Here is a 15374-nt window from a genome sequence, read left to right as displayed (position 1 = left end):
AGCCAGAGTCACACCCACCGTGGGACCTGCTTCTGAAAAGAAGTAGACTTACAGGCTGGCCTTTTTGCTCAGGCTGCTTTTCGGGCTCCCAAAGTACTCAAAATTCAGAGTGAAAGGGGTCGGTATCGGGGAATGATTGGTCAGGATGAGCTGGCAGTTCACACGGGTCCTCAGTGGCACTGCTGAGCCAAAGTCCAGGTGGAGCTCCTCCAGGCGGCCTGGCCACTGCTCTGTGCTGAAGAAGCTGCCCCGTGCCCAGAGGGACTGTGTTACACATCACCCTTGGCCCAGCCCTGCCACCTTGGGTGGGATGAGAACTGCCCAGGAATCAGGCCTCTCATCCTTGGGCACCCTCCTCATTGAACTACCACCCCACAGGTCCATCTCTCCTACCTACCCCTGACACCAAGAGAGGCCTCAAGCTCTGCACAAACTCTCCCTGGCCAGGGGAAGACTGGCCTGTCTCCCAGCTGCTGGGCCCTGTGCAGGAAGGCCCAAGATATCTACAGCACTGTTCCTTGTCATCTCCTATCTGCCTAGGCTCCCTGCCACCAAGTTTGTGGGGAAAGGCCACACAGAGGGAGGGGATAAGGTATGTGGATCTGTTCCATACAGGAGTGGTCAGGGGCTACAATAATACTGTGGTCTTTCCTTGACTGCAGGAAATCAGTCAGGAGCAGTCTGGCACTGTGGGGAGATGCTGGTTCATTGTGGGGTCACCTCAACCCTCAGGCCCTGGCCCTAGCCATGGGCTTACCTGGTATCAGAGCCCTCCATAGAGATGGCGATGGCCACTTGCAGTCCCTGGGGTTTCCCGGATATGCCCAGGACCAGTGGCTTCTCCATGCCTGACACATGACAAAGGAGGACCAGATTGGTCAGCTCTTCCTATAAGAAAAGCCCATCCAAGGTCACATCACTACAGGGAAGATTCAGGGCCCTCAGCAGGAGTGGTGGCTGTAGGGTGGTTTAAACCGAAGGCCTCAACATCTCTCCAGGCTCATCTGTCTGGAAGGGCTCCTCAGTCTCTCTAGTGAGCCACTGTCCACAAGCCCAGCCTTGGACCTCAGCCCCTGGGAGGTCTTGTCCTCCCTCAGAACTCATGGCTGAATCTGCTCCAGACATTTGGGCAAGCCAATATGAGGTAGACCCCTCAAAGAGGACTTCTGGAGAAGCACATTTATTCTCGTTCTTTTAAAAAACATTTTTATTGTGGCTTGAGGGAAAGTTTACAGAAAATTAGTTTTCCAATCAACAGGTTATACACATTTTGTTTTGTGACACTGATTGCAATCCCCACAATGTAACAGCACTCTTCCCACTTCCTCCCTGGGTTCCTCATTTCCATTCATCCTTCCTTCCTGCCTTCTGAGCTTTGTTTTCAGGCAAATGATGCCCTTTTGATCTCATATGGTTGATTATTCTAAGGAATACATTCCACTCTGGTGTTCTTGTTCACTTTATAGGCCCATCTCTTGTTTAGCTGAAAGTTGATCCTCAGGGGTGGGTTCAGTCCCAGGTGTGAAGGGTGTCTAAGGGCTATAGACTCAGGAGTTCTAAAAATCTCTATCAGGCCAGTAAGTCTGGTATGTTTTATGATTTTGAATTTTGTTCTACTTTTTTTTTTCCTCCCACTCTATCCAGGACCTTCTATAGTGATCCAATTAAAGTAGTTGGTAGTGGTAGCCAGGCACTATCTAATTCTTCTGGTCTCAGGGTAGTGAAGGTTGTGGTTTGTGTGGTGTATTAGTCCTTTGGACCAGTTGTTTCCAGCCACATATTTATTCTGATGAAGTAGCTACAACTCAGCCCAGTAGCACTTTTGCATCTCATTGGGCACTGCATTCCACACGGTCAACACATAGAAATCACACCCTCCTGGAGCAAGGTCTGTTCCATGCTAATCCTGGGCCCACCTGTCCATTACCCCAGGCTTAGCTGTGCAGGAAAGCCTATCCCCATGTTTGCAAGTGAGGAACTGGTCTACAAGTCTCTGTTGGGAAAAAGTTACATTTTCCCACAAGAATGATAAAGGAGTAGCCAGCAAAGGCCCAAGTACCGAATATGTTCTGCTCTGATGACCTTCTTACAGGTCACTGTGGGGAGAATGCTTCCCCTCCAAGAGAAACCTGGCTAGCAGTTGGCCTTCCCCAGCAGCACTCAGCATAGGGCTTGCTCTGAGAAGCAGCTCTGTTCTGGATCTCTGGAAAAATTGGAAAGCTGGGCCTATCTGTGCCACTGAGAATGGCCTGGTGAGGGCTAACGGTATCAAAGGCTGAGCATGGCCACCAGTTTTCAGGACATATCTAGTTCTGTTCCTAGGTTCATAGGCTCCTTACCCTATGTCCCTAGAGCAACCCTTGCAGGAATTGAGACCCAAATGCAACAAATCTCTTCCTTACCCATGGGGACCAGGAGTGGGACCTCCCTGTGAGCACAGATGCAGAGAGTTGGTGGAATACCCTCCCAGTCACCCAGGCCCCTCCTTGCCTTACTCACCGGGGTATGAGCAGTCAACTCTAAGTTGAGCTGGCGCTCCTCACTGGGACCAAGCATACCACGTCTGGGGGAGACTTTGACTGTGCAGAGGGCTGCTTGGTGCCCCAAGAGCTAGAAGACACATGGGTGAGCCTGTTATCACATGCTGGGCGCATAGGATGAACCCAGGATCCAGAAAGTATGCTTAGATTGCTTCACGCTCTCTGGCTGGCACACTGGGGGCCTGTCATCAGCAGGACCAACAGGGCTGGGTGTTTACTTCTAGGGGATAAAGCACAGCTCCCTTGTCTCCTCCCCTCACCTTGAATGGACCTTATCTCCTGTCAGGAGCTTTCCTAGACTAAGCAAGGCTGGGAGGCCCAGCCTGCTAGGGAGCTGAGGGCAGCTGCCTCTGATGCACATGGGTGAGGTTCTATCTCCCATGGCATTCAGAGCTAGCTCCACAGTCAGTCTGAAGGCCAGTGCCACAACTGAGCTCCCAGCAGCTGCATAGTCATGGGCTACAATGGCTGGGAGGATTTAACTGTGTTCACCAGAGTCTCTTTAGGCAAGGGACAGGAATTCCCTGAACATAGAACAAGAGTCAAACCAGATTCGGTGCTCCTTTGAGGAGCTAAGCTTTTGGGGGCACTATAGAATAAGGGACAGGCTGAAGGAAGAGGCTGAGGATCTATTCTGAGGGTACGTGAGAGGAACATACCCTCCACATGGGCCTTTTTGCTACAGTCTACGGGCCTTGGGGTCCAATAGTGTGGGCTCACTCACCTTGCCCCATTGGAACCGGGTGGGCAGAAGCGTGCCATTGATGAGTGTGATGGCTGCCTTTGTGGGCACACCCAGGTAGAGGTTGCTGACCTCCATGTGGCTGCTCTGCAGGTACACATGGGGCTTCTGTACCTCAGCATACACAGGAAGGTAGCTGGAACACAAGAGTGCCCTGCTAGTGTGGGGATAACACTTCCCAAGGCCACACAGGAAGGTAGGCTATAATTCCCTAAGCAAAGAGCTAAGTATTCTGAATCTATGGTGAAAATTTAGCAAAAGGTTCCAGTCTTTATAACACAGGCTGGGAAGAATGCAAAGGATGCAGAGACTTCAGCAGCAAATACAATTGCACAAGACTTTGCCCACTCTATAATCCAGAAATAATGCATGTATTACCAGCTGTTGCCCATAATTTGGGGCAGATTTATGATACTTTTCATGTAAAGTTAGCAAAACATAAACACGTACTCTGGCAAGCAACATAGATTTTGAAGTTGCTTTGTTACAGAGCATTAGCTAGTGAAAGCTGACTATTAAAAGGGCAGAGTCAAAAACATATGAAATTGTTCTTAATTTTATAGTCAGTCATAAAAATACAAATTAACACAACAAGATATCATTTTTCTTTTAGAGTGGCCAAAATTTAAAAGATTAATAAGAAATGTTGAAAAAGATGTACCTTCATTCTATTAAGTATGTAAAGGGGAAGTTTTTAGAAAGTAATTTGGCATTATTTTTCAAAATTAAAAGAAAATATATAGGTAGGAATATCTAAGACATTCTAAAGAAGAATAAGATGGGAAGACTTGCTTTACCAAATATTAAGAGTACTTTTTTTTTTCAGAAAAAAGAACACTTATAAAGCTACTAAGGTATTAATGGGGTACAACAGACTGCCCCCAAACAGAACTACACACAGGGAAAATGAATGTTTGAGAGTGGTAACTTTGTACATTAGTGTGGAAAGGATGAACTTTTCACTAAATGGTATTAGGACAATTGGTTGTCCATAAGGGGAAAAGTTAAACAGGACTCCCACCTCATAAAATATATATAAAAAGATAATTCCATATGAATATATATCTAAATATAAAATGTTAATGCCAAAAGCTTTTAGAAAACAAAATATAAGCTCTTTATAACTGCACGGTAGGAGGGAATTTTTAAAATTTAACTCATAAAGCTCAAATGAGAAAAGATTGATGTATTTGTTACAGTGAAATTAAGAATTTCTATTCATCAAAAGATATCATATAGATATGAAGACTGATTCAGTATTCTAAAATCAATCAGTTAATCCACCATGTTAACAGACTAATGAAGAAAAATCATATGACGATATAAATTGAAGCAGGAAAAATATTAGACAACATCCAACACCCATTTAAGATTAAAAGCTATCATAGAGAAAAACATCCTCAACTTGATAAAGAGTCTCTGCAAAACATCTACAACTTCCCTTACACTTAATGGTGAAAGAAGGAATACTTTCTCCCTAAGCATGGTAACAAACAAAGATGTCTGCTCTCACTACTCTTTTCAACATAGGACTGGAATTTCTAGCCCATGCATTAAGGGAAAAAAGAAATACAGGCTATTTGCAGTGATACAACTATCTACATAGAAAATCCCAATAAGCCTACCAAAAAAAAAAAAAAAAAAATACTAGAACTGATAAATGAGTCTAGAAAGATAGCAGCATACAAGTCCACCACACAGAAGTCAATTGCATTTCTATATACCAATAATGAACATAAGAGCTCTGGTAGCATAGTGCCTAAGGCACCTGACTGCTCACCAGAAGGCCAGCGGTTCAAACCTACCAGCCACTCCTCAGAAAGAAGGTTGGGCAATCCTACTTCCGTGGTGATACTGCCTCGGAAACCCAAGGAGGGGTCGCTATGAGTCGGGGCCGACTCGACAGCAAACAACAACAACAACAATAATGAACATATGGAAGCCAAAATTAAAAACCCAATACTATTTATAATTACTCCAAAGCAAATGAAATATTTACAAACACAGCAAAACATGTACAGAATATGTATGCTAAAAATTACAAAATGGTGATGAGAAAGCAAAGAATTCTGACTGATACAATGACCAAGTCAGATTTAATTCAGGAATGCAAGGTTAGTTTAATTATATAAATATCAATCAGTGTTAAAAAAAATCATGTTAAAAGAATGAAGAACAAAAACTACATCATCATTTCAATTGATGCAGACAAACATTTGACAAAATCCAACACCCTTTCACGAGAAAAATAATCAACAAATTAGAAATAGAAGAGAACTTCCTCAACTGGAAAATGGCCATCTATGAAAACCCACAGCCAACATCATACTAACAATGAAAGACTGAAAGTTTTCCCCTTAAAACCAGAAACAAGAAAAGAATGTCTGCTCTTGCCACTTCCATTCAGCACTATGCTGGAAGTTCTAGATCCATTGGTGGTGGTGGTGGTGGTGGGGGTGGGGGCTGGGTGGCAAAGGGCATCAGATTGGAAAAGAAGACGTAAATCTATATTTCTCTATATAGATGACATATTGCATTTAAAAAATCTCAAGGAATTCATTTAGAAAATACTAGAACTTATACTAAGTTCATCAAGGTTGCAGAATACAATTCACTATATAAAAATCATTTGTATTTCTATATACTAGCAATGAGCAATCAGAAAATGAAGAAAGCATTTCCATTTAAAATATCATCAAAAACAAAAGAGTTAGGAATAAAATGAGTGTAATAAAAGAAGTATAAGACTTTTATACTGAAAACTATAAAACATCACTGAAAAAAATTAAATAAGACCTACATATGAGAAGACATTTCATGTTCATAGATGAGAAGATTTAGTACCATTAAGATGGCAATACTCCTCAAATTAATCTACTGAATCAACTCAGTACCTATTAAAATCCCAACTGCTTTGTGTGTGTAGGGGTGTGTGTGTGTGTGTGTGTGCGTGCAAAAACTGATGATCCTAAAATTCATATGGAAAATTCAAGGGACTCAAAACAATCTTGAAAAAGAAGATGGAACCAGAAGAGTCACACTTCCCAATTCCAAATTTTACTGAAAGGCCACAGTACTAAAGACAGTGTGGTAATGGCATAGGATAGACATGTAGATCAAGAGAATAGACTGGGAAGTCCAGAAATAGATCTCACACTTATAGTCTATTGATTTTTTTTTCCTTTATTTTAACGTAGGTGCCAAGATAATTCAATAGTGGGAGAAAAGCATTTTCAAGAAAAGGTGTTGGGACAACTGGATATCCATATGCAAAAGAATGATGGTCTACTACCTCATATCATAAACAAAATTAACTCAAAATGGTTCATAGACCTAGGGACTTCTGGCAAGATGGCAGAATAGGCAGACAAGCTACACAGATCCTTTTCAACAAAGAAAAGAGAAAGCAATTGACACAGATAGAGAAGATAATCCTGGAGCCCTGAGCTTTGAAAGGAAGGACACAAAATTGGATTAAATATGTGGCATGGTGGATAAGGCACTTGATTGCTAACTGAAAGGTCAGTGGTTCAAACCAACCAAAGGTGGGCTCAGTATTCCTCTTGTTAGTTTTATACCCCACACCCTTTTGGTGAAAGGAGATACGGCCATTCCCTGCCTCCACCCACCTTCTGACTGCTAGGAATTCCATCCTAGTCTGTGTGCTCTGATGGAGACTGCCCTGCCCTGCCACCTGCCCTGACTCTAGATTTTTGTTGTTGTTTGTTTTAAAATTATTTCTTTGGTTGTTGTTCCTTTTTATTTTATTCTTTCATTTTCCCTTCCCAGGTTCTAGGTTTTTTTTTTTTTTCCCCCTCTTCCCTTTTCCTGGTTTCCATCTTTTCGCTTCCTTATGGTTCTTTCCATGCTTTTTATTTTTGCTTTTTGCATTTTTCTCATGTTTTCCTTTATTATTCTTTTACTCTAGCTCTTTTCTCTTATTGCCCCCTCCCTAGGTATCATGGATTTTTTCCCCCTGTGATAGTTGGAGCTGTGTGTCAACCTGGCTGGACCACAATTCTGTGTGGTTTAAGCAGTTACGATGTGATTATTCTCAAGGTGGGATCAGATGAATATGTTTTGAGCAGCCAATCCATTGAAAGGGAGTTTCCCTACAGGTGTGGCCTGCTTCCCATTTATTTATGGACATCCTGGGAAAAGAGACATTCATCTGTGGATTGGGATTCTGTTGTGGTGCCTACAACTGTCCATGAGCAAACAATCTACCATTCGGCCTGGAGATCTTGGATTCGTCATTTGTTGGAGTCAACAGCCAGTATACTGCCTGCCAACCTTGAGCTCCTCAGCCCCTGCAGCTGTGAGAGTTGGGAAAAGCCTCCAACTTGACATTTGATCCAAGAACTTTGGACTTGCTAGCTTCTATAAGTGTGTGAACCATTTTCTTAAGATAAATTTTTCTTTCTCTCTATATATATACGCTGGTTTTGTTTCTCTAGAGAACCCAGTCTAACACACCTCCCTTTTTCTATTTATATTTCTTTTGTCTTTTTAAAGTATTTCTTTAAATATTTCCTCTCATTTATTGTCTTTACATTTTTTTTTCTTTTTTCTTTCTCTTTTTGGTGATTGTTCCTGTGTGTTTATGCACTGTGTTTTTTGTCCTCTTGGTTTTACTTTTTTGGTGTTTTTTTTTTTTTTTAAATTGTTTTCAAGCATTTTCAAGAAATGATTGATTTGACTGTTTTCGTCTAACTGAGTGAGAAACAGCAACCATTCTCATATGACCCAACTATACCCATACCTCCAGAAGCCCCACCTACTGAGGGAGGCCCACCACTTGCTTTGACACTGACTGGTCAATGATACACAACTGTTGATATGAGCCTGACTCACCCTTAACTGCTCTTCACAGCTAACAGAGATCTGTGCACCCAATCTCATTCTCTATCACACCATCCAGGAGGCAGGTGGTGAATGCATAACTGCTGCCAACTAGTGAATAGAGGAGCACAGTATTCTGCTTACTCAGATATATCAAAAGAAAGCAGATATCTTGGGTGAATAACTCAAACATGCAATTGCAAATTAAATATAAATACAACAACATCACAATGTCTCAGAGACAATAGACCATCACAGTCCACACAAAGAAGATAAAGTAGTAGAAACAAGGGACCAGAATACAGACTCAGAAAACATCCCTGAGGAAGATGCAGCAATGGAAGTCCCCGGTAAGGAATTCAAAAGAATTATATTTAGGTACCTTCAATAGATTCAGAGACAGATCAAGGAAAACACTGACAAGATCAAGGAAAACACAGACAAAACCACAAAACAATTTGAGAAAATAAAAGAACAAAATGACAAAATAAGTGAAAAATCAGAAATGATACAAAATGTGCACATAGGAATCCAGAAGATTAATACTAAGATTTCAGAAATAGATAACACATTGAGAAGTCAAAGGAGTAGAACTGGATCAATGGAAGACAGAATTAGTGACAATGAAGACAAATAACTCAATACTACTTTGGTAAGGAATCAATCAGAAAAAAAGATCAAAACAAAATGAAGAAAGCCTGAGATTCACGTGGGATACCATCAAGAGGAATAACTTAAGTATAATCAGAATTCCAGAACAGGAAGAAACAAATAAAACCACAGAGAAAATCATCAAAGATTTGTTGAAAGAGAATTTCCCTGATATGATGAAAGATGAGAATATATCCATTCAAGAAGTCCAATGAACCTCAAATAGGATAGATCCCAAAAGAAAATCACCAAGATAATATCATCATCAAACTCACCAAAACCCAAGACAAAGAAAAAATTCTGAAAGCAGCATGAGAAAAATGAAAAGTTACGTACAAAGGGCAACCAATAAGACTAAGCTATGATTTCTCGGCAGAAACTATGCAGCAAGAAGGCAATGGGATAGCATATGTAAAACTCTGAAAGAAAAAGATTTCCCACCAACAATTATATACCCAATAAAATCGTTCCTCAAATATGATGGTGAAATTAGGACATTTCCAATAAGCAGAAATCAAAGGAATTTGATAAGACCAGACCAACCTTACAAGAGATGCTAAAGGGAATCCTTCGGACAGAGAACAACAGCAAACAACAACTGATCATTAACATATATGATGACATAAGCCAAAAACCAACCGAGTCATGGAAGTATCCAAAGTAAGATAAGCTTCTATGACTGTAAACAGGGAAACAGAGACATCAATTGGTAAATGAAGACAACTACAAACTAAAAAGAGGGAAAAAATAGTATAGTTACAGAACTTCTAAGTAGTGAGGAAGTCAAGACAATTGCAAGATAGAATGGACTGTTCTACACTTGGGAAGAAAATTATATATCAGAGGGTAACCGCAAAGAAAAATAAACCTTCACATCACAATAAAAAAGAGGATAAGCAGAAATACTTAGCAAATACTAAAACAATAGCAATGAAAGAAATGATAACATGATTCATAAACAAAAATGAGCTCAACAAAGAAAATTATATGGAACAAAGAAATCAGCAACAAAAAGAAAAAGAAATCAGCAACACCATGAAAAAACACATAACAAAATGACAGCAACAAATTCTTATTTGTTGATAATTACACTGAATGTAAATGGATTAAATGCACCACTCAACAGACAGATAGTCGCAGAATGGATAAGAAAACTTAACCCATCAATATGCTGTCCACAAGAGACACACCTTAGAGACAAAGACAAAAAGAGACTAAAAATCAAAGGTTGGAAAAAGATATATCAAGCAAATGGCAATCCAAAAAGAGCCGGAGTGGCAATATTAATTTCTGATAAAATGGACTTTAAGACAAAAACCATAAGAGCCAATGAAGGACATTATGTAATGATTAAAGGATCAATTGAACAAGAGGACATAATCAAAATAAATATCTATGCACCCAATGAAGGAGCCCTAAAATACATCAGAGGTTAAAAGAATTGAAAAGACAAATAGATGATTCCAGAGTCATAGTAGGAGACTTTAGTACACCACTTTCAATGAAAGATAGAACACCTGGGAAAAAATTCAAGAAAGATGCAGAAGAACTAAAAAAATACAACCCACCAACTTGACCTTATAGATATCTACAGAGCAATTTGCCCAACAACAGCACAATATACATTCTTTTCCTGTGCACATGGAACATTCTCCATGATAGACCATATGTTAGGCCACAAACCAAGCCTTAATAAATTTAAAAACATTGAAATACTGCAAAGCATCTTCTCAGATCACAATGCTACAGAATTAGAAATCAACAATTGGAAGAGCAACGGAAAATGAGAAAACACATGGGAACTGAATAACACCCTACTTTAAATGACTGGGTAATAGAAGAAATAAAAAAATGAAATTAAAAAATTCCTTGAATCAAACAAGAATGAAAACAAAACATACCAAAATTTTTGGGACACAGCAAAAGCAGTAATCAGAGGCTAATTTAGAGCAATAAGTGCATACATCAAAAAAAGAAGAACCAAAATCAACACCTTAACCCAACATCTCCAACAATTAGAAAAAGAGCAGCAAAAAGAGCCTACAGTCACCAGAAGAAAAGAAATAATAAAGATTTGAGCAGAAATAAACAAAACAGAAAGACTACAGAAAAAAATCAACAAGACTGTTGTTGTTGTTGTTGTTATGTGCCATCGAGTCAGACCCAATTCATAGCGTCCCCTCCTTGGGTTGCCAAGGCAGTATCACTATGGAAGTAGATGGCCCAACCTCCCTTCCGAGGAGTGGCTGGTGGGTTTGAACTGCCAGCCTTCTGGTTAGAAGTCAAGTGCCTTAGGCACTATGCTACCAGAGCTCCCTCAACAAGACTAAAAGTTGGTTTTTTGAAAAGATTAATAAAATTGACAAACCACTGGCAAACTTAACAAAGGAAAAGAGGGAGAGAATACAAATAACATAAATAAGAAATGAACTAGATGATGTCACAACAGAACCAACTGAAATAAAAAGGATAATATCAGGATACTATGAAGAACTGTACTGCAACAAATTTGAAAATCAAGAAGAAACGGACAGATTTCTAGAAACATACTACTCACCTAGGTTAACAAAGACTGAGGTGGAAAATTTGAACAGACCCATAACAAAAGAAGAAATAAAACAGGTCATTAAAAAAAAAAAAAAAAAAAAGCCAACAAAAAAAAAGTCCTGGACAAGCTTCTTGCAAAACGTCAAAACTATCCTTATCTAGAATGTTACTATTAAGCCATATGGTGAAAGCTAGTTTTACTTCAAATAATACAGAAAGGATTTGTTTTCTTTTTAACCCCAGCTGACTTTTTAAATAAATAAAGCAGTCCTCTTTCTTGTGTGTGTGTGTGGGGGGGGACCTGGCCCAGATAGTTTCATTTCAGAATTCTACCAAATCTTCAGAGAAGGACTGATACCAATCCTATTCAAATTATTCCAGAACACAGAAAAGGATGTAATCCTCCTAAATTAATTTTATGAAGCAAGCATAACTTTGATTCCAAAACCAGGCAAAGACATCACTAAAAAGGAAAACTACACACCAATATCCCTCATGAACATAGACACAAAATCTTCAACAAAATCCTAGCCCAAAGACTCCAACACTATATATAAAAAATAATAACAACACACCATGACCAAGTGCGATTCCTACCAGGTATGCAAAGATGGTTCAACATTAGAAAAAACAATCAACGTCATCCGTCACATAAGTAAAATAAAGGAAAAGAACCACATGATCATATAATCAATGCAGAAAAGGCATTTGACAAAATCCAACACCCATTCCTGACCAAAACTCTCATCAAAATAGGAATAGAAGGGAAATTCCTCACAAAATAAAGGGCATATATACAAAACCAACAGCCAACATTATTCTCAATGAAGAGAGACTGAAACCATTCCCCTTGCAAATAGGAACCAGACAAGGATGCCCTCTATCACCACTTCTATTCAACATTGTATTAGAAGTCCTAGCCAGGGCAATAAGGGAAGAAAGAGAAATCAAAGGCATCCCAAATGGTAAGGAAGAAGTAAAAACTATCCCTATTTGATAGTGAAAACTATCCTATACAGAGAACCCAAGAGACTCAGCAAGAAAACTACTGGAATTAATTGAGAGTCATAGTATAGTGTCAGGATATAAGATCAACACACAAAAATCTTTTGGATTCCTCTACACTAGCAAAGAGATCACTGAAGGGGAAATAAGGAGATCATTACCATTTACAGTAGCTACCAAAAAAAATAAAATACTTGGGAATAAATCTTACAAGAGACACAGAAGACCTGTACAAAGAAAACGATAAAACACTACTTCAGGAAACCATGAGATCTACATAAATGGAAGAATATAACATGCTTGTGGATAGGAAGACTGAACATTGTGAAAATGTTAATATTACCCAAAGCAATCCATACATTCAGTGGAATCCCAATCCATACCATACCCCATCAACATTCTTTAAGGATATGGAAAAACCAATCACTAATTTTATATGGAAAGGAAAGAGATCTCGGATAAGCAAAGCACTATTGAAGAAGAACAAAGTAGGAGGTCTCACACTCCTGGATCTCAAAACCTACTATATAGCCTTAGTAGTCAAAACAGTCTGGTATTGGTACAATGACAAACACATAGACCAGTGGAATAGAATTGAGAACGCAGAAATAGCACCATCAATCTATGGTCAGCTGATCATTGACAAAGGGCAAAAATCCATTAAATGGAGAAGAGACAGTCTCTTTAACTAAAAGGTGCTGGAAAAAATTTATATCCAGTTACAGAAAAATGAAACAAAATCCATACCTCACACCATACACAAACTAACTCCAGAATGGATCAAAGACTTAAAACGAAACCTAAAACTATAAATTCCTCAAAGAAAAAACAGGGGTAAATTTAGGGGCCCTAATATATATGGCACAAATAACAAAAGATAAACTAGATGATTGGGACCTTCTAAAATTAAAGTTTTCTGTGCTTCAAAAGACTTCCCCAAAAGAGTGAAAAGAGAACCTACAGATTGGGAAAAAATATGCAGCAACAGCATACCTTAGAAGGCGATTATCTTTAAAATTTACAGAAAACTCCAACACCTCAACAACAAAAAGACAAAACAATCCAATTTAAAAATGGGCAGAAGACATCAATAGACACTTGACCAAAGAGGACATTCAGGTGGTCAACAAACACATGAAGAAATGCTCATGATCATTAGCTATTAGAGAGATGCAAATCGTAAAAACAATGAGATACCATTTCACCTCAGCATTAATAGCAAAGTTCAACAACACAGAAAATAACAAATGATGGTGAGGGTGTGGAGAGATTGGGACTCTCATACACTGCTGGTGGGACTGTAAAATGATACAACTACTGTGGAAAGCAGTATGGCGATTCCTTCAAAAGTTGGAATTAGAAATACCATTTGATCCAGCAATCCCATTACTAGGTATATATCCTAAAGAAGTGACAGCCAGGACAAGAACAGATATATACACACCCATGTTCATCACAGTACTAGTTTTAATAGCAAAAATATGGAAAAAACCTAAGTACCCATCAACAGAAGAATGGATAATCAAACTATGGTACATACACACAATGGAGTATTATGAAACACTAAAGAATAATGTAGAATATGTGAAACACCACATAACGTGGATAAACTTGGAGGACATTATGCTGAGTGAAATAAGTCAATCACAAAAAGATAAACATTTTATTAGTTCACTATTGAAAAAGTCAAGGAAAGGTTTACATATGGAAGGAAACTTTCTTTATTGGTTACTAGGGTTGAGAGGGGAGGGGAGGCAACACTGCTAGACAGGTAGAAACAAGTATTGATTTGGGTAAAGGGAAGGGCAATATACCAAAAGTGAGTTATCACCACATTGGCACTGAGGAAGAGGAAGACAGAGAGAGGTACATGGGAAGTACAGACAACAAACATGAATCCTTTGGTATGTACAGTGCTAAGTTGTCAGTTACGGCAAGCATTGATCTATGGGTGGATAGATGGGTGGACAGGCTGAATGATTATGTATGTCTAGGCAGTGGGGAGTGTGCCCAGGACTGTGTATAGGGTTAGCAAACAATGCTTCTACAAGCGTATTTGTTTGTGTTGTAAGAATGTCCAGATGTATAATAGAGCTGACAAGGGACAAGGTCATGGTAACTTCTTGGCCACAGCCAGCTACCTGGAAGGAGCAAGTAGTTGGAGCTGTGGGATAGGGACCATGATCACAGGGGATATCATGCTCAACTGGCATAGCATACTATACAAACACATTGTTCTACATCCTACTTTGGGGAGTATGAGGTCTTAAAAGCTTATAAGCGGCCATCTAGATGCAACGATGGGTCTCTCCTTGTCCAGAGCAAAGAAGAATGTAGAAAACTAAAGATACATGGAAACAATTAGTCCAAGGGACTGGTAGACCATGAGATCCTCAGCCTATATGACCATGAGACCAGAAGAACTAGATGGTTCCCAAGTACAACTGGCAACCAGAGGGGGATCCCAGATAGAGTGTAGGAGATCCTGGATAGAGTGGGAGAACAATGTGGAACAAAACTCAAAATCATAGAAAAAAAGACCAGGTTTGCTGGTCTGATAGAGCCTGGTAAGACCCCCCAGATGATGGCCTCTAGCCACCCTTCAGGTCTGGAATGGAACTCACTCCTGCATCTTCCAGCCAAACAATAGATAGGCATGTGGGGTGAACATTTATATCAGGTAGATACACTACTTGGAGCAATCAATCATGGGAGAACAGAAGGGCACTGTTTGCACATGGAGACAGCTGGGGGTGGGGCAGGATTGCATGTGAGGGAAGGACATAGGGAAGAGGTAACTACAGTACAGGGAGGAAGTAGGAAGAGAGCTATTATATTGTGGGGAATTGCAGTCAATGTCATGAGACAAAATGTGTATGAACTGCTGTATGGAAATTGAATTTGCTCCATAAACTTTCACCCAAATCACAATAAAAATTAAAGAAAGAAAAGAATCTTTGACAAAGGCCCAAAATCCATTAAATGGGGAAGAGAATGTTTGTTTAATAAATGGTGCTGGCAAAACTGGAGATCCATTTGCAGAAAAA

General features: G+C 39.7%; 1 protein-coding gene across 1 annotated transcript in view; it reads right to left on the bottom strand.

Annotated features, from left to right (window-relative positions):
• The window catches only part of DLEC1 (DLEC1 cilia and flagella associated protein), a 128980-nt gene that overhangs the window by 14496 nt on the left and 99110 nt on the right, over positions 1–15374 (bottom strand). The window contains exons 20-23 of the mRNA XM_007945753.1: positions 3265–3418; positions 2500–2610; positions 758–888; positions 53–235 (exon numbers count right to left, since the gene is read on the bottom strand). Of these exons, the coding sequence (XP_007943944.1) occupies positions 53–235; positions 758–888; positions 2500–2610; positions 3265–3418 (579 nt within the window). The remainder of the gene's footprint in view (positions 1–52; positions 236–757; positions 889–2499; positions 2611–3264; positions 3419–15374) is intronic.

This window comes from Orycteropus afer, unplaced genomic scaffold (assembly GCF_000298275.1).
Source record: "Orycteropus afer afer isolate SDZICR_OR568_19922 unplaced genomic scaffold, OryAfe1.0 scaffold00142, whole genome shotgun sequence".
NCBI lineage: Eukaryota > Metazoa > Chordata > Mammalia > Tubulidentata > Orycteropodidae > Orycteropus > Orycteropus afer.
The sequence above is the reverse complement of the archived record's forward strand: the minus strand, read 5'-3'. Positions and strand labels throughout refer to the sequence as shown.